The 21,656-nt window shown below is 38.2% G+C and overlaps 1 protein-coding gene and 1 pseudogene across 1 annotated transcript in view; one reads left to right on the top strand and one right to left on the bottom strand.

The window, feature by feature from the left end:
- Positions 1-15,587, top strand: part of LOC149848844 (uncharacterized) — a 43,865-nt gene extending 28,278 nt beyond the window's left edge. The window contains exon 18 of the mRNA XM_089997680.1: positions 15,128-15,587. Within this exon, the coding sequence (XP_089853806.1) occupies positions 15,128-15,431 (304 nt within the window). The 3' untranslated portion in view covers positions 15,432-15,587. The remainder of the gene's footprint in view (positions 1-15,127) is intronic.
- Positions 15,588-17,057: 1,470 nt separating this feature from the next.
- On the bottom strand, positions 17,058-21,443 carry LOC149848843 (F-box protein At5g39250-like; annotated as a pseudogene).
- Between the last annotated feature and the right edge of the window lie 213 nt (positions 21,444-21,656).

The following is a 21,656-nucleotide window of genomic DNA, read 5'->3' as shown; positions in this document are numbered from 1 at the left end:
AATAATCTTCAATATGCTAATTTTTTTGGATGATTTAATCTTGAGATCTCAAAAACATTAAGGCTTACGCCTTGAAATGCCTAAAGGCTTATGCCTTGTTTATATTTTTCAAAAAACGCTTCATTACGCTTTATGCCTTTAAAAACCTTGGAAAAAATCAAACTCAGTATAATTGTAATGAAACGGACTAAATCCAAGAACGTCGCTTATGGACAAACAAGAACACACTTCAATCAAGTAGAATACTTGATTGAATCATCCAAACCACCCTCACAAGGGTCAAAAACATGTGGAGAAACTCTCCAAGAGATGCATTCAATGCAAGGCCTTAATGGCCTATTTACACATGAGCAAGAGAAGGGGCAGCTCCCCAAGTGGCTGTTGGGGCTGCCCCCGTCGGTCAAATTTGTGACCATTGGGGGCAGCTCCAACAGCTAGTTGGAGCTGTCCCCTCAGTCTGAAAAAGGCTGACAAAAGCAAAAATAAATAAAAAAATAAAAAGGAGAATAGTCAGCCCCTAATGAGCTGATGCCTATTACAGGAAAAGACCGAAATACCCCTGATGGGTATTTCGGTTTACATTAAATATAAATGCATATATGTATATGTGTATATATATATCTTAACAACAATCAGTAAATTTAGCACATGACATCAATGACTAAGCTATATAAGTATTCAACTATATATAATTTTTGATATTTATGATTTAAAAATATATGATTCTTTATAAAATTTATCCTTTTATGAGCATTATGCATTAAAACTACAAATGCATGACAAAAGACACACAAGAGGCATATGGATCGGTGGTCCTAAATCAGTGACCCAATTTGTTTTGTGCGATTCTTGATTTCACTCACCGGGTTTGCCAACTATGGTGGAGAGTTAATGGTTCTATAAGATCAAGACTAAGGATGATGGGTCAGTTGAGAGATGCAAGGCAAGATTAGTGGCAAAGGGTTTCTATCTAGAGTTTGAAATTGACTTTGCAAAAACCTTTGCACTTATAGCTCACATGACTACCATATGAACTTTGCTTGCAATAGCTGCAGTGAACAATGTAACTTGTGGCAACTAAATATGAAGAACAACTTCTTGAATGGTGACTTGGATGAGGACATATACATGGAGTTGCCCATAAGGATATTCAGATCTAGATAGTAGAGTGAGCAGATTAAAGAGGGCCTTGTATGGACTCAAGCAGGCTCCTCGAGCCTGATTTTAAAAGTTCAATTCTGTTGTCAAATCTCTTGGTTTTGAGCCGAATTTTCATGATCCAACCTTGTCTGTATCATCTTCCTCTCAAGAGATACAAGGCAAGATTATTGGCACCAGAGTCTAGGAGCCAAGCAGTCATACGAGGGGGGATGAAGCGGAGACTACGACTCGAGTTGTGGAGGAACCTTTGAAGAGAGGTTGCAAAGCTTCCATCAATTGAGATAATGACATGTTTCCAATAGATTTGCTTGAGTTTTCTTTGTCGACTTGAGAAGTACCAAATGAAGCGATCTTCCTTTCCTCTTTGGCTTTAAATTCTGGACAATATGGCTTGATATGTCTTGGTTCTCCATAATTGTAACAAGCAATTTTCTTCTTTCCGTCTCCTTTTCTCTCAAAAGACCGTGGTTTTTCAAAGTTATTCTCATAGAAATGTGGAGGTTTATATGTATGAGAATTAGCACCCGGTCTTGAAACAACTAAAACATTATCATTGGACTCCTTTGCTTCGGTTTGAGATTTTAACCTCGTTTCTTCAATGCATACTTGAGCCAAAACTTCATGAATAGGTGGAAGTTCTTCTTGCTTTCTATGGTGGATGTTGCTCCTCATTTGCTCAAATTTGGGTCGTAGACCCCTTATAAATTGAAAAAATTATTCATTCAAAATTTGCTTCTTTCTTTGTTGGGCATCATTTGGGGTTTCCCAAATAGGTTTCATTTTTTCCATTTGATCTCACAACCTTTTTAGAGTCCCATAGTACTCTCTTACACTCTTTTTTCCTTGTTTGCAAGTGCGAATTTTGTCTTGCAACTATCATCTATACACGACATCATTTTGAGTATAAGTTTGTTTAGATCCAAGCTTCATTGACTCTTTCAAATTTCAATATGTTTTCACGTGTCCTCATTCATACTTCCCATAAACAAGGAAAGTAACTTGGCATGTCCATTTTTTCATTCTTTCATAGCTTTCTTATAGTTTAAGAGAGTCTTTTCTTTCTCTTTTCCTTTAAAGACCTCTTCTTTAATAGTACCATCCTTTTGGGTCGAAGACTTTGTAAAAGTAGGTTGAGGTTCTACTGAGGAACCATCTACGTATTCCCACAAGCCTTTTCCGATTAAGATTATTTTGATGGCGGTGACCCATAAGTGATAGTTATTTCCTTCAAATTTAATAGGGACCACTTGTGAAAAACTCTATAGAAATAGATGTGCAAGAGAGCACAATATGCTAGATGTAAAAAGTGCACACAAAGGCACACGGAGAACACTCACAAGTGCACAAAGGTACGAAACCACATGCACAAAGGGAAAGGAATATATGTTATTATTGAAGCCACACTTGAGAGCTTTTAAAAAGCTTGAAATACAATGAAGGGGAAGTCCCCTATTTATAAGGGAATGCGAGAGCCATTGGAGGGGCTCCCCATGTGAACGTTGGAGCCCCTCCAATGGTCATATTATTGACTGTTGGAGGGGCCCAACGTTCATATGAAGTGGGGCCCTCCATGGCTAAAAGCCAAAAGAAATAAAAAAATAAAAAAGAGGAAAAAGAAATTAGAAAAAGAAAAAGGAAATTACATACATATTCTTTAAATAAGAATATGCGTAAAATGAAGTGAAAAGACTGATTTACCCTTATCGAGTATAAATATATATTTAAATATATATGATTAGATAGATACATAAACATATACATATACACACACATATATATAATATATATGTATATATATCTCTCTCTCTCTATATAAATATATATAAAAGATACAATACAATTTAACACCCCCCCTCAAACTTAGGGTGACATAATTGAGAGTTTGCCAAGAAGAAAGTTAAATCTTGGAGAACACAACGCCTTGGTGAAGAAGTCTGCCAATTGATATTTGGATGTTACATAAGAGAGGTCTATGATTCTTCTTAAGTATTCTTCGCGAACATAGTGACAGTCTATCTCAATATGCTTCGTGCGCTCATGAAATGTGTGATTTTTGGCAATATAGATTGCACTTTTATTATTACAACACAGTTTTGTGGGCCCTTGAATGTATATGCTCATATCTTCCAGCAATCTCCGAATCTAAACAATTTCCATCGTAGTGGTTGTCATGGCTCGATACCCAGATTCAGTAGATAAGAGAGACACTTTCTGTCGTTTCTTACATCTCCAAGAAACCAATGATTCTCCTAAAAAGATACAAAAACCAGTAGAGGAATGACGATTATTTGGGTCACCTCTCCAATTAGAGTCAGTATAAGCAATTAAGTTTAAATCAGAGAAGGAAGATAGAAATACCCACTTGTTTATTGTTCCCTTTATGTATCTGATAATTCAAAGAATTGTGCTCATATGTAGTGTATAAGGGGCATGTTGAAACTGACTAGCAACATTCACTGCATGAGAGATATCAAGTCTGGTAATACTGAGATATGTTAGTGATCCAACCATTTGCCTGTAAGGAGTGGGATCTTTTAGAGGAATCCCATTATCAATCTTCATTTTTTACCCTACTATTTCATAAGTTTCACTGACAAACCATGTCATCTGTAATTCTTGATCTGTCAATAACCTCACAAGCAAGTTTAGTTTGAGATAAAAAACAACTTCTATCAGATTAGACAACCTCAATACCCAAAAAATATGTCAGAAAACCTAAGTTTGACATTTTAAATTTTGTGGTTAATGTAAATTTAATGCTCTTGATTCCTTTGACATCATCTTCTGTTATTAACATGTCATCAACATATAATAATCATATTACAATTCCTGTATCAAATTTTTTAACAAACAAAGCAGTGTCAGTATAACATGATTAAAATCCATTTTCTAACATTACATTGTTAAATCTGTCACGATGATGATGAGACATCTAACAGTGACCATGCGTGCTACTAGAGCAAATGTTTCATCATAGTCAATTCCATATTCTTGACTATATCTTTTGCTACTAAGCGAGCTTTATATCTTTCAAGAGATCCATCAGTCTTGATTTTGACTTTAAACACCTTTCCGTTAGGGAGATTTTGGAATTCCCATGTGTTGGCTTTCCTAAGAACCCTAAGTTTGTTTCCATAGCTTCTTTCCATTCAACATATTTTTTGGCTTTCTCAAAGTTTCTAGGTTCGAAATATGAGTGAATGACACTAAGACAAGCTCTATATTTAGGTGAGAATGAATCGAAGGATACAAATCTAGAGGAAACTTTCTTCTTTCAGTCCTAGAATATGTATCATGAGAGGAGGTGGATTCCCCAGGTTCACTATATTGTTCAATTGCACTTCTAAAAGTGCCTCTATCTTTATGTGTACAAGTGATAGGATTACTAGATGTCCTTTCTTGATGATGGTTGGTAGATGGATTTATATCATTGTTGTTTTCATCCATTTCATAATCACTAGTATCATTACATGATAATTCATTATCACTAATATCATCATTTCTAGATAATAGGTCAAATAAAAAAGAATAGTCGACATTATTTTCATGTGATTCACAATTTTCGAAACCACTATCATTTTCCAAAATGGTCACATTCCTTGAGACATATAGTTTGCCATTTGACACATCATAACATCGAAACCCTTTTTGTGTTTCGAAACATCCAAGAAATGCACAAAGAATAGCTTTTGGAGAGTTTATCATTTTTGTCCGTAAGTACGAAACATTTGTATCCATCTTAACCTATTATTAATCAGATTCTTTTTTATATAATATTTCAAAAGGAGAAATTTTATGGAGAAGTACAAGAGACATCTTATGGAGAAAAGCTTTTCATCGGCGGTGACCTTAATGGACATGTAGGCATTAGTAGGGATGGATTTGAGAATATCCATTGAGGCTATGGTATAGGAAAAAGAAATGAAAGTGGAGAAAGGATTTTAGATTTTTGTTTGTCCTATGATATGATCTTAGCAAACACTTGGTTTAGGAAGAGGGAGTCTCACCTAGTAACATTTAAAAGTGGGGTTAATACTAGTCAGATAGATTTTTTCCTACTTAGAAAGAGAGATAGGGGTTGTTGCATCGATTGTAAGGTTATACCAGGAGAAAGTGTAGCTACACAACATAGAGTCTTAATTTTAGATCTTAGAATTAGACAATGCCGCAAAAGGGATAGACATAGGATAGATCCTAGAATTAAGTGGTGGGCACTGAAAGGAGCTAAACAAGGAATGTTTGTAGAGCAGGTAGTTAAGGAAGTTGATTGGTGTCTCGAGGAGGATTCAGAATCAATGTGGAATAAGATAGCGGGTGGTATGAGAAAAGTAGCTAAGGAGGTATTGGGTGAGTCTAAAGGCGGTGCACCACTAGGTAAGGATACATCATGGTGGAACGAGGATGTCAAATTAGCTATTAAGGTTAAAAGAGAGTGTTATAGAAATCTAAGTAAGAGTCGTGATAATGAGAATTTGGAGAAGTATATGATAGCAAAGAAGGAAGCTAAAAAAGTTGTTCGAAACGCGAGGGCTAAGGTATATAAGGAGGTTTATGACAAGTTGGATACCAAAGAAGGCGAGAAGGATATTTATAGGCTTGCAAAGATGAGAGATAGGAAATCGAAGGATTTGGGTATGGTTAGATGTATCAAAGATGAAACGCAAAGGGTTTTAGTCAAAGATGAGGAGATTAAGGAGAGATGGAAAGATTATTTTGATAAGCTATTTAATGATAGTCATGCTCAAGATCTTGGAGACTTCTCCATTCCTTTTCATGAGATAAATCGTGACTTCATGCGCAAGATTCAAAAGAAAGAAATTGCAGAGGCTTTGAAGAAAATGAAATCAAGAAGGGCAGTTGGCCCAGATGGTATACCTATCGAGGCTTGGAAATGCTTGGGAGAGAAAGGTTTAGAATGGTTGACAAATCTTTTTAACTTGATTTGGCGAACAAATAAGATGCCTAATGAGTGGAGGAAGAGTACTTTGGTGCCTTTATATAAGAATAAGGGTGATATACAAGATTGCACAAACTATCGTGGTATAAAACTCATGAGTCATACTATGAAACTTTGGGAGAGGGTGATTGAGTCTAGGTTGAGGAAGGTTGTCATGATATCGGAGAATCAATTTGGTTTTATGCCTGGAAGATCAACTATGGAAGCTATACATCTTCTTAGACAACTTATTGAAAGATATAGAGAGAGGAACAAAGATTTGCATATGGTTTTTATTGATTTAGAGAAGGCATACGATAGAGTACCTAGGGACGTTCTCTGGTGGACAATGATGAAGAAAGGTGTTTCTCTCAAGTACATTAGTATAATTAAAGATATGTATGAAGGAGTAGTAACCAATGTCCGCACTTGTGGAGGGGTGACAACCAATTTTCCGATAACGGTTGGGTTACATCAATGATCTGGTTTAAGCCCTTTCCTATTTGCGATAGTGATGGATGAGCTTACGAGATCAATTCAAGAAAATGTACCGTGGTGTATGTTGTTTGCTGATGATATTGTTTTGATTGATGAGTCTCGAGCTGGGGTTAATGCTAAGTTAGAATTATGGAGACAGACATTGGAAGCTAGAGGTTTTAAGTTGAGTAAGAGTAAGACTGAATATATGGAATGTCGGTTTAGTAAGCAACGAAGTAGTGATGGGAGTGTAGTGAAACTTGGTGAGCAAGATATACCGGTGAATGATTATTTCAAATATTTGGGATCCATCATTCAAAAGTATGGAGAAATTGATGGAGATGTAAATCATAGGATAAAGGTTGGGTGGATGAAATGAAAAAGTGCTACTGGAGTGCTGTGCGATCGTAGAATGCCATTGCGGTTGAAGGGAAAGTTTTATAGGACGACTATTAGACCCGCTTTACTATATGGTACGGAATGTTGGGCTGCCAAGAGACATCATATTCAAAAAATGAGTGTAGCTGAGATGCGGATGCTTAGATGGATGTGTGGAAATACAATAAAAGATAAGATTCGGAACGAAGAGATACGTAAGAAGGTAGGTGTTGCACCCATTGAAAATAAGATGCGAGAGAATCGTTTACGGTGGTTTGGACATATTCGGCGAAGGCCTAATGATGCTCCAGTTAGAAGGTTGGAGAAATGGGAAAATATATTAGTTAAAAGAGGTCGGGGTAGGCCTAGGAAGACTTGGATGGAGATGATAGGAAAGGATATGAATGCTTTGAACCTCACCGAGGACATGGCGTTGGATAGAAATGATTGGAGGAAAAGGATTCATGTGGAAGACCCAAAATGAATTTCTTTTTTGGTTCATATCGCTGACCCCAATTGTTTTGGGATGAAGGCGTAGTTGTTGTTGTTGTTGTTGTATTTCAAAAGGAGAAATTTTGTTTAGATTTTTGAATGAAAGACGATTAATAAGATAAACGGATGCTAGAGCCGCCTCAGCCCAAAATCTTTTTGGAATGTTTTGAGATATGAGTAAGGTTCTAGTGGTTTCAATGATATGCCTATGCTTTCTTTCTGCCAACCCATTTTGTTGAGGGGTTTTAGGATATGATTTTTGGTGAACAATACCGTAATTTTCAAAGTAACTCTTAAATTCATTGGAGAGATATTCACCTCAGGAGTCGGTCCTAAATATTTTTAGGTTCCCACTAAATTGATTCTTAATCATCATATGATATGATTTAAAACACGAAAATACTTCAGGTTTGTTTTTAAGGAAGTATATCCAACAATATCTAGATTAATCATCCACAAAGATTACATAATATGCAAAACCTACTTTTGATATAATGGGTGTCAGTCCCCAAACATCCGAATGAACAATTTCAATAGGTTTAGTGGTAAACATAGATCTTTGTTCAAAAGGCATACTTCTCATTTTTTCAAGAATACAATCGTTACACGAGAGCGAACTTTTACAAAGATTTGTGACAAAATGTAAATAGGCTAACTTGGTGATTTTTGGATGACCAAGTCTTTTGTGTCAAACATTTATATCTTTAAGTTGTGAAACATTGCAAAATATAGTTTTTGGTATTTGGAGATAGTCCACATATTATAAATCTCCCTTCCTAAAGCCTTCCCCAATCAACTTTCCCGACCGACGATCCTGTATTAAGCATTTATCAGATAAAATTTTTATATCACATCCATAGTCCGAGAGTTGAGTGACGGAAAGTAAATTTAAATTCAATTTTGGTATAAATCTAATTTTGGGGATAAAGAAATTGTCTTTCAAAGTTTTCAATACCTTTAATTTTAAGAGAAGTGTCATCCGCAGTTGAAACAAAATATGGTGATGCATTTTTTGAATATTCGGGAAGAGATAAAGCATTTGGAGACATGTGAAATGATGCACCCGAGTATAAGAGCCAAGAGGTTTTACCTGAAGGAGAAAATGTAGACACGACTAAGGAAATGACTCCCTTGAGAAGAGGTTGAAGTGTCTCCATAATTTGATTGAGAGAGAGAGATTCATTTATGGGAGTAGATGAACTTTCTTTTTTTTGCGATTGGGATGTGGTGGCCATGGCAAATAATTTCTTCCATTTGGGACATACCGGTTTGATGTGCCCTGGTTCTTTGCAAAAATGACATACAATTTTGCTATAGTCACTTCTTCTGCCTTGTCTACTATTAGCTCCTTAATTTTGATTTTTAAAATGAGGAGGTTTGTAGGTTCTCAAATTATTTTCCAGCCTATAAACAACATTCACTTCATCATTTTCTTTTTGATTTGAAGGCATTGCAAGAACACATGGATTGTGCTTGCTTATGCCCATACGAGTTTCTTCTCCACTCAATTTTGTAATAACATCTTCAAGGGAGGGAGAAGTGAAGGAAAACAGAAGAGAAGATCTAATTTGCTCAAATTCGGGCCTTAGCTCATTCAAAATATTAAAGAACTGATCTTTCTCTAATTGCTTATGACAAAGTTCTATGACTTCTCCACTCCATTTTGGTTTGAGCATGGCAAGCTCATCCCAAATAGAGGATAGTTCGGCAAAATACTCTCTAATGGTCATTTCGCCTTGAAGAAGGGTCAAAGCCCTTTTTTGAAGGTAGTATTTATGGGACGAGTCCCTTGAAGTATACATTTTCTCAAGGTATTCCCATGCTTGAGATGCGTTCTTGAATTTTATAATGTTCGCGTTGATTCTAGTTTCAACAAATGAAAAAATCCATGATAGGTTCTTAAAATTTTTCATTTCCCACTCATGTCTCTTGCTATATTTTTCAAGAGCTTTAGTTTTGTCTTCACTTTCAAGAATCTTAATTTCACCTTTTTCTACCAAAGTGATTTTTTGCTCCGGTTTCAGAATTGAGCCTTGGACATAACTCAAAAGCCCTTTTCCTTTGATATGGGCTTCCATGTTGCCGGCCCAAACGTGATAGTTTGAGCCATTAAGTTTAAAGCTAAGAGAAAAATGAGAACCTTTTTCACCCATTTGAGAAGAGAGAAGAGAGATAGAGGTACATACTACAATATGTTTTTAGAGCTTACTTGTGGTATACTTCTCACAAATTGGATTGCAAAGAGGTCTTCACGCCAATCACCAAAAAATGAGTTGAAGGCACATTTTTTGAGGCACCCGATAATGTGAAGAACCACACAATCCTCTTTCTTTAAGCACCTTGCTCTGATACCATGTGAAAAACTCTATAGAAATAGATGTGCAAGAGAGCACAATATGCTAGATGTAAAAAGTATGCACAAAGGCACAAGGAGAACACTCAAAAGTGCACAAAGGCACAAAACCACATGCACAAAGGGAAAGGAATATATGTTATTATTGAAGCCACACTTGAGAGCTTTTAAAAAGCTTGAAATACAATGAAGGGGAAGTCCCTTATTTATAAGGGAATGAGAGAGCCATTGGAGGGGCTCCTCATGTGAATGTTGGAGCCCCTCCAACACTCATATTATTGACCGTTGGAGGGGCCCAACATTCATATGAAGTGGGCCCCTCTATGGCTAAAAGCTAAAAGAAATAAAAAAATAAAAAAGAGGAAAAAAATAGAAAAAAGAAAATTACATACATAAATTGAAGTATGCGTAAAATAAAGTGAAAAGACTGATTTACCCTTATCCTGTATATATATATATATATATATATATATATATATATATATATATATATATATATATATATATATATATATATATATATATATATATATATATATATATATATAAGATACAATACAATTTAACACCACCGTCACCACCTCCTTATCAAACATTGAAGAGAGAATAGAGAAAACAAAAAAAAATAAAGCCAAAAAGAGTAAGAGGCACTTAGTTTGGCAATGCTCTACACTTTGATATGACAAACTCTTTTAATCTTTAAAACTTGAAGTGAGGTAATAGGCACGCTTCTCGAGTCTCTCCTCGATCTTCTTGGTCTCCCACGAGTCTCTTGAATGCCTCAATAAGATCAAGAAAGTACTCCAGGCTCTGGTACTATAAAATGAAATAGAAAAGATATTCAAATGTCACTTATGGACATACAAAATCACAATGACCACCTATCTCACATGGGTGTGGGTGCGGGGATGCGACACTTTAAAGAAACATGGGTGCAGGGGTGCAACAAAAAACAAACAAACAAACCTGGGTCAGATTCGGATTCGACCCGAATCTAAACCCGATAAAACATACCCTGCGTGCTTATTTAAAGCACGCAGGGTAGGGTTTCTCATTCGAGAAACCCTCCCCCACGCTACTCACTCTCTCTCCTCACTCGCCTTTCCCCCCTACCTTAGGCTCCCTCTTCTCGTTCGTTTTCCGGCCACCTGACGCTGGCAAGCCCCACGTCCGACGAGCCCCACGTTCGTCGAGCCTTGGATTTCCGGCCACTCGACGCCGGTCCTTCCTGTGCCAGCGATGCGCCCTCCGACCCCCTTTTCTGGTGAGCTCCATCTCGCCTCTCTCTTTCCTTGTTGTCTTCTTCTTCTTCTTCTTCAGGCGAGCCTCCCTCGACGTGTTTTTCTTTTCTTTTTACATAAATGACCTTGGGTGTCCGCACCCAGGGTCGGGCGCACCTGGTTAGCCGAATCCCTGTGACATAGATGACCACTTATGGGTCAATTACATGAACACAAGAGTCACACAAATCAGCCACTTAAGGACACACAACACAAAAAATATAGAATGTTATTGAGAAAAATGTTATAAGAAATAGCTTACATGGTGTGGGGTTTCAACCCCTTTATATACGCAAAGGAGACAAGCGAGAGTCGTTGAGACCTCTCCAACAGCTAGAAATGTTGCAATTGGGAAGATCCCAATGGCTCTATGGTCAAAAGACCATCAAGCCCTTCCCTATTCTAACATTTATAAAAGTAAAAATAAAAATAAAATAAATATAGAAAATAGTGTACAATGACAATAATACCCTTATGTACTATGTATATACATTGACAAGGGCCTTGTATGTGCTCAAGCAGGCTCTTCGGGCCTGGTTTGAAAAGTTCTTGTCAGATCTCTTGGTTTGAGGAGAGTTACCATGATCCAACCTTATTTGTATCATCTTCCTCCCAAGGAAAGTGTATTACTCCTATATGTTGATGATATGATCATTATAAAAGATGATTTGCTGAAGGTAAGTGATACCAAAAAATAGTTAGCTGACATCTTTGAGGTGAAGGATCTAGGAAATCTGGAATACTTTCTTGGCTTAGAGATTGCATACTCCAAGCGAGGACTTTTCTTGTCCCAACATAAGTATGCAACTGATTTGGTTATGAGGCACAATTAGTATATGATTAAAAAGGATTTGTTCTCTTATGAAAGCTAGTGTTAAGCTAACAACTTCAAATGAAGTGGAACTAGATGATCCAGTGGTATATAAGTATATATTTGACTATATCTATACCAGATGTCACTTGTGCTAATCATGTGGTCGGTCGGTTATGAGCTCCAATAGGACAATTCATCTTGTTGCGGTACGTCGGATTGTTAGATATGTGAGGGACCCCATGCACTATAGTATCTTTTCATCGTCCTCCTCCACAGGTATGAGAGTTTTTTGTGATGCTAATTTTGGAAGCTCTACTCGGGATTGGCTATTTACTACTAGTCTTTGCATTTTTCTTGGGAGCTCCCTAATATCATGGAAAAGTAAGAAACAACAAAGAGTTACCTTATCTACAGCTTAAGAAGAATATAGAGCAATAACTCCGGTTACAACTGAGATTATTTGGATAAGATGACTATTGGGAGAGTTGGGAGTTTCTATAGATTGTCAGACCTTATATTGTGACAATATGAGTGTCATTCATATTGCAAAGAATCCAGAATGTCATGAAAGAACTAAACATGTTGAGATATATTATCACTTTACAAGGAGGGCCTATGAAGATAGAGTCATCACTCTTGAGCATGTGGGCTCTAAAAATCAGATTGCTGATGTGTTCACCAAGAGTCTTGCTCCTTTGCACTTTAGCACATTCCTTTCCAAACTTGAGATGATTCCTTCTGCATCATCTCAAGTTTGAGGGAGAGTATTGAGACTTATGTATTACATGTGTATTACATTTAGTGTGCTACCCCTTCTTTTTGTATTTATGTGTACTTTTCATTCTTTTCAAGCGTATTTCTGTATTTAAGACTTAGTGGTAGAGAGTAGAATCAACTGTTTTTCCCTGTAGTGCCATAGAGGGACGCCCCCTATTTCTGGTTGTAGCTTCTCATTTTCAGAGCTAATGAAGTTTCTTTGAGTTTTTCCTCTCTATTTTCTCTTCTTCCTCTTGGGGTATGCTTCTTCTTGATTTCAATATTTTGTAAGTTATCTTCATTGTGACTTAGTCAACCCTTTTCTGTCATGATATGGGTGGAGACTTGATAATCTTTGAGATACAGAGATGACTGACCTTTGACCAGAGGTTTTCCTGCTAGTTCAATGTGGGGCTTTATCTCAGTTCCAGTGGGATCAACAATTGTAGAATTTGACACCCTAGTTCCCTGTTCATATTGATCCTGGTATCATGCCAGAGTGGTGCATTATTTGGCAGCATCCCCATTTGATCACCTTGTTTTCTGGCAAAAGTTTCATGCACTATTTAGCGTTCATGTCTTGATTGAGCTGTGACAGTTACTGTAGTATCATAGACTGCTACCTAATAGTAATGAATCAGTGACCGAGAGTAGTCCTTATAAATCTATGCCACTGTGTAATGTTTCCTTTTGTGCAAGCAGGGTCATGCTTGGCACTGGCAAAAGAATAAAGGATATTTTGAGAAGAAATCTTCTAGAAGTATACAAATGGTCGCCAAAAGTTTTCAACAATTTAAAACTCAACAGCCCAATCAGGAAAATGGTTTTCTGTTTATCTAAATCAGTGCCAGATCATAGATCATGACTGGTGACTTACCTCTTTCAGCACTGTTGCCGATGTCTCCAGTTGTCTGAATCCCAGTATTGTATCTGTTAAGTTTTCGCATTGCCTGAGCATTGTGTTGTTCATTTCAAAAACTACTAGGAAATATGTGGAATTTTGGTGGACCTGAACTTCAGAGATTTAGGATGCAAGGATCATGGATTGCTGAATTCTACCATTAGCATATACTTACAGGAGAGGTTACTGGTTTCAAAAGTGAGCAATGCTCAAGTGACGTTCTCAATTACTGATCCACCTTACTCTGCTATATGCAACTAGAGACACCTAGGTCTAGGGGTGGTTAGGTCAAGCTACTCATGTTTGGTTCGAGCTTGACTGATTAAATGCTTGTTAAACTTAAATTAAAAAATAAACTCTCTAATTTATAATCCAAGCTGGAATATTGAATTTAAGGATGCGATTGGATACTTTGGATGAGAATTCCCATGAAAAAGTGAATTCTGAATCCAAAGAAATTTCATGAAAGGGAATTCTCAATATCTAGATTTCTAGTGTTTGGATAACTTTGATGCACTATTCCTTTGCTTTGAGAATCTTGTATTATTATTTGGGTTTATCATGGAACTGATGTGAAAATTCTCATTTTTATGTATTTGTGGTAGCCAAAAATGAGGTATATTAGTAAGGGATGTAAATGGATCAGAATCAGTTTGGATCTGTACATTACTGAATATGACTCGATCTGTTATTGTCTGATTAGATTTGGATTCAGAGTAAAAAAGAAATGTATATCAACTCCAGATCTGATTAGCTATATATGTATGTATGTATATCAGGTTAGATTACCTATCAGATTCAAATTCAGTCATTTGATGGTGCCCATTCTAGTTAATTGGATTCGATTAAATATCAACTCAAATCCAATCCATTGACATCCCTATCTACTGATAGAAAAGAAAGTTCAGCCAAAGAACATAGCGAACACTTGTTCGTTGGGGTGAAAATGAATTAAATATGGTCTGATGTTTGATCTGAATTAGATATTTTTGGGTATGGATCCTTAACACAAAATTCAAATGCACATTTTGGATCAGATTCAGATCACTTAATCCAATTAATTTTTTTATTTAAATCTAATTTTCTGTTGGATCTATGTTTAATTTCAGATCGTATCTGATCCATTTGCGTTGTTATGCCAAAGAAGCTTATTTTTGGTTCTTTTATGGGCCCAATGGCTATTTGTATGTTGGATCTGTTCTCAACCTATCTCACTGTCTAATCCATATTAGCCTTATTCCACACATTTGGATTTGGGTTTGGGTTTGGATTAAACATGATCTGACTGCATCCTGCCCATTTGCAGCTCCTAAGAGAGAGAGAGAGAGAGAGAGAGAGAGAGAGAGAGAGAGAGAGAGAGAGAGAGCAGGGGTCTCAGTTAAATGGGTTCCAAGAATTAGAGTTCCTACCTAGAGAGGTCGAAATTCTAATAGAGAAATTGAGGGATATGATAATTCTAATTACCATAGCTCAAAGTGGATTCAAATGTGATAATCCGAGCAGCTGCAGATACATTTCTTTTCCAGTTCTTTCTTCATCATGGTTTCTGGACATCTTTTAATCTGAATGAGTGTTACAGGTACGACCTGTCACCTACAAGGGATCGTTATCGGTCATCCCTCTCAACTGAACCGGTCCTTCCAAGGTCAAAATTTACCTCGTTTGTTGATTCTGGGCCTCAGTCCGCATACAGAGAAGCAGCACACTCTCTGGCTTATGAGGAGGGGATTGGATCCGATGTTCGCCTTGCTTCAAGCAGCAGCGATCGGAAACCCACTTTCCGTTTCGATCCGTTCACTGGTGTCCCTTACAAGTTTGACCCATTCACTGGTGAGCCAATTCAGCATGAATCATTTCCAAGCCACTCTATTGGCCGCTATTGAATGGTTTCTAGAAGTCTAATGTATTTGCAATTGGTTAGATCTTTTGATACTGTTCTACTGTTACAACACATTGACCAATGATTAATCAGGTAAGGAGTTTAGATGATTAAATGCTGTCTACAATTTACAATCAAACAGTGACTGTGTTGGTGTTCAGGATCGCAGGACTAAAGATCTAATCTATATACTGTGTGGCCTATTTACTGCTAGGAAATTATTACCTTGCCCCATTCCATTTCCAAATCACATTGTGACCTGCACTCTTTCCAAGTGGATGCCTTCTAATTATTCTCTAACATCATCGAGGGCATTTTATTATGGGATTGCGGACCTTCTGATTACCACTATGGAGTGGGAGGTGGAACCGTGGAAGAAACTATTTCTGGGAAGTCTCCACTAACACTCGAGCTTCTTGCTTTTTCTCTCTGAATAATCGGAATTGCTTACAGCATTTTACATGTTGGCCCTAGAAATTGTCTAATCGGCTTAGGAATTTGCTGCCATCTTCTCATCTAGGGGCTTCTACGTTTTAAAAGCTATTTTTGATTTTATTCTTAGCATTTCATAGAGCATGGAAGGGACTTCATCTGTTGCGAAAAAAGAAGGTGCCTTTGAAATGATTTACCTCAAGGTAGTATTTTGGTTGCCACTTTGTGAGTGAAATTTTGTGTCCGAATGTTTTAGTTAATGCTTTTGCACACGATGCCCATGAGGTCTCCGCTCATCTGCTGGGAACGGCTTGTGCATGTCACCAAGTGAGGTTTATATATTTTTTCGGTGGCTAATTCAAGGTTTGGTGTAGTGGGATGGGGCGTAGGCCGTGTTGGTTCAAATCCCATGGGCGTCACCCCACTTGCATAAGCCAAAGCTTGGTGACTCCCTGGGGTTGAGGGGTAAGCCCCTGGAGTTTTAACGCTGACATGGACAGAGACCGTAATTACAACAGGCTGAGCCAGTGTGGCTAGGTCTCTGTGCCTAGGGTGGTTTCTCTGAGTAAAAATCTAAAAAAAAATCAAGGCAAAACCCTCCCATCACCAACTGCACATCGGCTGGCCTTCGGTTGGTAAAAATCCTTGAGGGCTCCTCTGCCTACCGACAACTACACCCAGCTTCGATTTTGCAATAAGGGATGCCACCCATGAGTTTCGATCTTGTGTATGTCCCGCCAACTTGGTGACATTCACATGTTTCCCTTACCAGATGAGTGGACCCCTTGAGGGCCAAATGAAGGGATGTTGCAAGTTTGAAACTCAGGGAATCCGTGTGTTGAATAACTGTTAAGGGTCTACATAGCCTTAGCTTTCTTTTCATAGGAAAAGGGAAAAAAACGGCATGGTGCCTATTGTTTGGATAGTTTAAGACATGACATTGCTAGGCATATTTGATGAAGATCTGAATGAGTAGCGTTCTGATTTCTTTAAGGTAGAGGAATTGAAACGGACAAGAAATGTTTTGGCTTTCAATTTTTTTACAGAAACTGATTTTATCCATCAAAACTTTGTCAAGTAAATTGTATACGTTCACGCCATTTTTGTGTAATTACCATTAAAGAATGGTATACAAGAAGGCACGACACGAGAGTGAACTCGAGATGGTATCACTGTGACATCATTAAAAAGCCATCAATCACTTCCAGTCCAGCATGTCCAGAAGCCACAATACCTCATCCTCAGAGTTGGCAGCATCAAAGAAATCCATTTCAATGCCAAAGACAAGGTTCCCACCGTGACCATCTTGCATCAAGAGTCAAAGAAAGCCAAGCCCTGATGCCTGATATAAATGGGTGCAGGGGTGAGAACTCCAGGCAGTCATACAAGTGAATGTGTGAATGTGCTCCGCATAATCGAAACTCGACTTGCTGATAATGTGAGCAAACTTCTTGATATCGCAGCGAGACACGAGCACATAGACAAGGATGCTCTAACTCTGAACTGTGGAGAACCAAGGATTGATTGCCATTATCATCTTGTATCCGGGCCCTTCCAAACAAACTCTACTCCAGGTAGCCACCGGGCAGAGACGAGGCCTTATTGCAGATGGATGGCCATCTTTTGGCACAAAGGCCTTTCCAGAAGAATTCATGTTTGTCTATGTTTCGCCATTGGTGGCACACGCACATGCAGGCTGCGAGGTGTGAACTGCTTTGTAACGCCCCAAAATTTCTATGTTTCGCCATTAAAATCATTTAGAGAAAACCTTTCAAATTTTAGGGTTTAGTTTTAAAGACTTCAGTGAAAGCAATTTCTTTTTAGAAAGGAAAACAAGTTGACAATTCTAGGCATGTTAGTTTACAAACCAATCTTACTTACAGAGAATAGCCAGGATGCCAGCAGAAAGAAGGTGATCTCGAGCCATGTTGCATTGTGCCATCGACTGTCTGTAAAGTTTTACTTGCCACCTGCCCATGAAATAGGTCAGTTTTATAACAAATTGGTAGGTGCACAACTAAACAATATAGAATAAATAAAGTAGGACATCACAAGATAAACACTTTATTTCATTGAAAGCAATAATAACATTTGTAATTGCAAGAAATTAAATCTGAGCAACATATGCAAAGAACATCTAAACTGAAGGAAAGAGACAACACAAGATGTAAGCAACATTCTGTGCAGTTAACTAACATGCTTAGCTAATTAATACAAGTAAAGAACAAACCATAATCAGTCATATTCATCTATATGTACACATGCATGAAAATATCAATCGTTCTTATCTCAAGATTCAACTATTTTATTTAATTCATCCAGAGTCCTCGTGCGACTTTTCTTTACCTCAAGAGGTTGCGTCGCTACGTGCGCCTACGAGTGTCGATGATGCGAAGCTCATGCCGTAGAGCACAAGCATGACATATCATGCAGTCTACGTAAATGAAAAATACTTAGTATGCCATCAAACAAAAATGAAAAGGCAGGGCACCGTCCTTGCCGCCAATCCACAAGGAGAGAAGGAGCAGGGTTGCACCCCTGCCTGCCATAAACAAGCGCAAGAAGGGTCCGCCTCCTACCTGACCGTAGGTCACAACAGTAGAAAAGACAAATGGCTGCAGGGGCTAAGTCCCTTGCCAACCTTTTGTTATCGCAAACAGGGGCAAGGGCTTGGCCCCTGCCGACCTGCCAGAAAGCCGAAAAAATGGCAGGGCTCGGCCCCTGCCGTCTCACTGATGAACACAGAAGGCGACAAGAGCTCAGTTTTTGCCGATTTGCTAAAAAATGCAGAGTGGCAGGGGCTCAGCCCCTGCCAACCTACCACATGAAAGGTGGCAGGGGCATCGCCCCTGCCTGCCGACTGGTCAAGGGGAAATAGGGGGTGTCGACCCCACGCAGTGGAAGTAGGGGGCGACATGTGTGGGCTCGGCAACCAGGCGAGCCCAGACTTGCTTGGCTAATCTGAAGGTTGAGGTTAAGCAAACCCTGACCAACTATACAACCATACCATTTGGGATTCGAAGTTGCAGCATCCCAACACAAGGTGACAGTGCACTAACTGCATTTGCCAGACAAGCAGAGACCTCATTGGTCTTACCAAAAAGGGGGATCATGCAGGGGCATTGCCCCTGCCTGTCGGCCGAAACAAAGAGGCAGTAGAGAGGGGGAGGGCACGACAGGCGGCCTTTGGCCTCCTGCTAGCCCTTCAGCAACAAAAGAGAGAGGGAAGGCACAACAGAGGCCGACAACCTCCTATCGATCTTTCAGCATGCTTAGGGGGAAGGAAAAGTTGTGACAGGGGCTGTCAGTCCCCTGCCGACCTAATAGACAACCACAAAGAGAGTGGGAGGGCACAACATGGATTGCCAGTCTCCTGCTGGGTCTTCAACAACAAAGGGAAACAAAGAAGGAGAGAAAGAAGATGGAGGGAGAAGAAAACTAAGAGCAAGAGAGAGATAGAGGCGTACCTATGAGGTTTTCGGTGATGGTGAACGCAACGAGAGAGAGGAGGTGGCACTGGGGTTGTGGTCACACACAGGGATCTGGTGCCTTTGGGGCTCGTCGGAGGCGCAACAAAGAGAGGGACGTGAGAGGAGAGGAGTCAGGAGGGAGGAGGAGACACTGGAAGCCCTCCTCCTTTCTGTGCTGATTTAAAGAGAGTTCGGAGGCATCAAATAGGGAAACCTCAGAGGGGTTTCCTTTTTCGTAAAATGGAAGGGGGGAGTGTGATTCGGAAAACCCTCAAAGGGTTTCTCTTTTCGTAAGGGGGAGTGCGGTGCACAGGGGGGGGGGGGGGGGAGAGAAGAGGGTTTTAAAAACCTGCGCCCCCCTGCGTCGGGTCCAATTTTTTTTTCCATGGGTTTTACACGCTCAGCAGGGGGGAGACGACTTTCAAGATTACCCTGTAGGGCTAGTCCTTGATCATTCTGTTTCAGCTTTCCAGAAGATTGAGTTCTGTAATGGAGTTTGAGAGAGATGTTTCCTGCAGCAATGTGAAGAAAATAAATAAGAGTTAGATACATGTCTTTGATCAGTGATCATCTGCAAAGAGGAATCAATTGGATCCTTCACTTAAATTTTGTGTAGATACTGATCATAAACCCTAACAAGAGAAACGACTTCGTTATTCAGAAATTAATGAAAAATAACAAGAAACATGGATACCAAGTTTCATTCATCCCCTATGTCATCCCTATCTTCATACCCCTCAAGATTTTGTTGATGTTGTTTTCATCAAATCAGACAGATGTGATCTACATCATTCATTTAGGGGAGATCAACATTTAAATCGCCCATATTTGACTTGTGTAAAGGTTTTTTGGTGGCTCAAAAATCAACGTCTGAACAGTTTGAACAATGTGGAGTCAAATTTATATAGAAGAAATTACATATATACCCTTCTTAATTAAACAAAGATAGCCTGATATGGATGTCAATAAAGAGAAATAAAGGCCTCGGTAAAGGGGTGAATATGTCACTGCACAATTAATTACTTCAAAAAGTGACTATTGTCCTAAAATGGTGCATTTTCAGAAATGCTTATTCTTGACTTTCTTGACTTTTTAAAGATATTTTTAGTTTCCGCACTAGAGAACTTGTTGATGGTTGCACAATAGATATGTATGTTGTTTAAAGGTTGTAACATTAACTATTAGATTTATAAACCTGAGAACATTGGTATAAAAAAATTGTAAATATGGTTATCTTGAATCCCAACAAAAGAGATTCACATATGAAATATAGAGATCTTTTGATTGCAAACCTTTTAAAATTTAAAAGTTCAATTTCTTTAGATTTGCACCATACATTTACGAACGTCCTGACCTTCGTGCAGACGACATGCAAACCTCCTTTAACTAAAAATTCATATGAAGTCAAGATATCTGCAAATGTAAGTCGTGGCCTTTGCAAATGTATGCATGTCCTTGCCTTTGCATGTTTTCTGATTCAAGCTTGACAAATTCATGTAATACATTTGCAAGCGTTTCGACCTTCGTGTAGATACTATGCAAAAACTCTTTAACTAAAAATTGCATATAGTTAGGATGTCAACAAATGTATGGCATGACTTTCGTAAATACTACATGTGAACCTCCTTTTAATGCAATGCTAATTTATTTTAACATAATGTTTCATGTATTTGTTTAAAAAGTATGTTATTTATATAATATTTCATGTTTATATGAAAAAATCATATTTCTGCCAATGGATTCATTCAAATTTATTTTTTGTTATATTAAAGAATTACAGTAATTATTATAGTATAACAAGTATATTATTTACACAACATTTCATGTTTTTGTGAAAATTAAGAATCACATGTCAAACGAGAAATCTATGGCTTGTAATGTTGTAGAGTTTCCATGTGTACTCTAAGACCATTCACCTCCTTTTCCTTCATAGCGAGTACCTCTTTCTTGGCTTGTAGAAGCTTGTCCTTTGTCACAAGTAATTGATTTAAGGCCATCAAAGTTACATGCAGTTGAGAAATTTCAGTTGCTGCTAATTCTACCTTTGTATCTAACTGATCAGTTGCAACTCCCACTTCACTTGAAGTTCTTCTATGTTTTAGACTCTTAGCCATGATTTGCTCGACCCCCTTACATTTGTAAACAAAGTATATAAGTTTCCTAAATAAATTATGAATAGCATGCACTATGACAGTGTGTACGAGGTAATCAAAGTTTATAATTTTCATTATCATCTCATTGGGTGACATCTACACTAGAGTATTATGCAATGTCATCTCCACCATCACGCTAGTTTTGCAGTTCCTTAAGGAACATGGTGGGGTAAT

Source organism: Nuphar pumila, chromosome 1, assembly GCF_984573655.1.
Source record: "Nuphar pumila chromosome 1, dmNupPumi1.hap1.1, whole genome shotgun sequence".
Classification (NCBI taxonomy): Eukaryota; Viridiplantae; Streptophyta; class Magnoliopsida; order Nymphaeales; family Nymphaeaceae; genus Nuphar; species Nuphar pumila.
The sequence above is the reverse complement of the archived record's forward strand: the minus strand, read 5'-3'. Positions and strand labels throughout refer to the sequence as shown.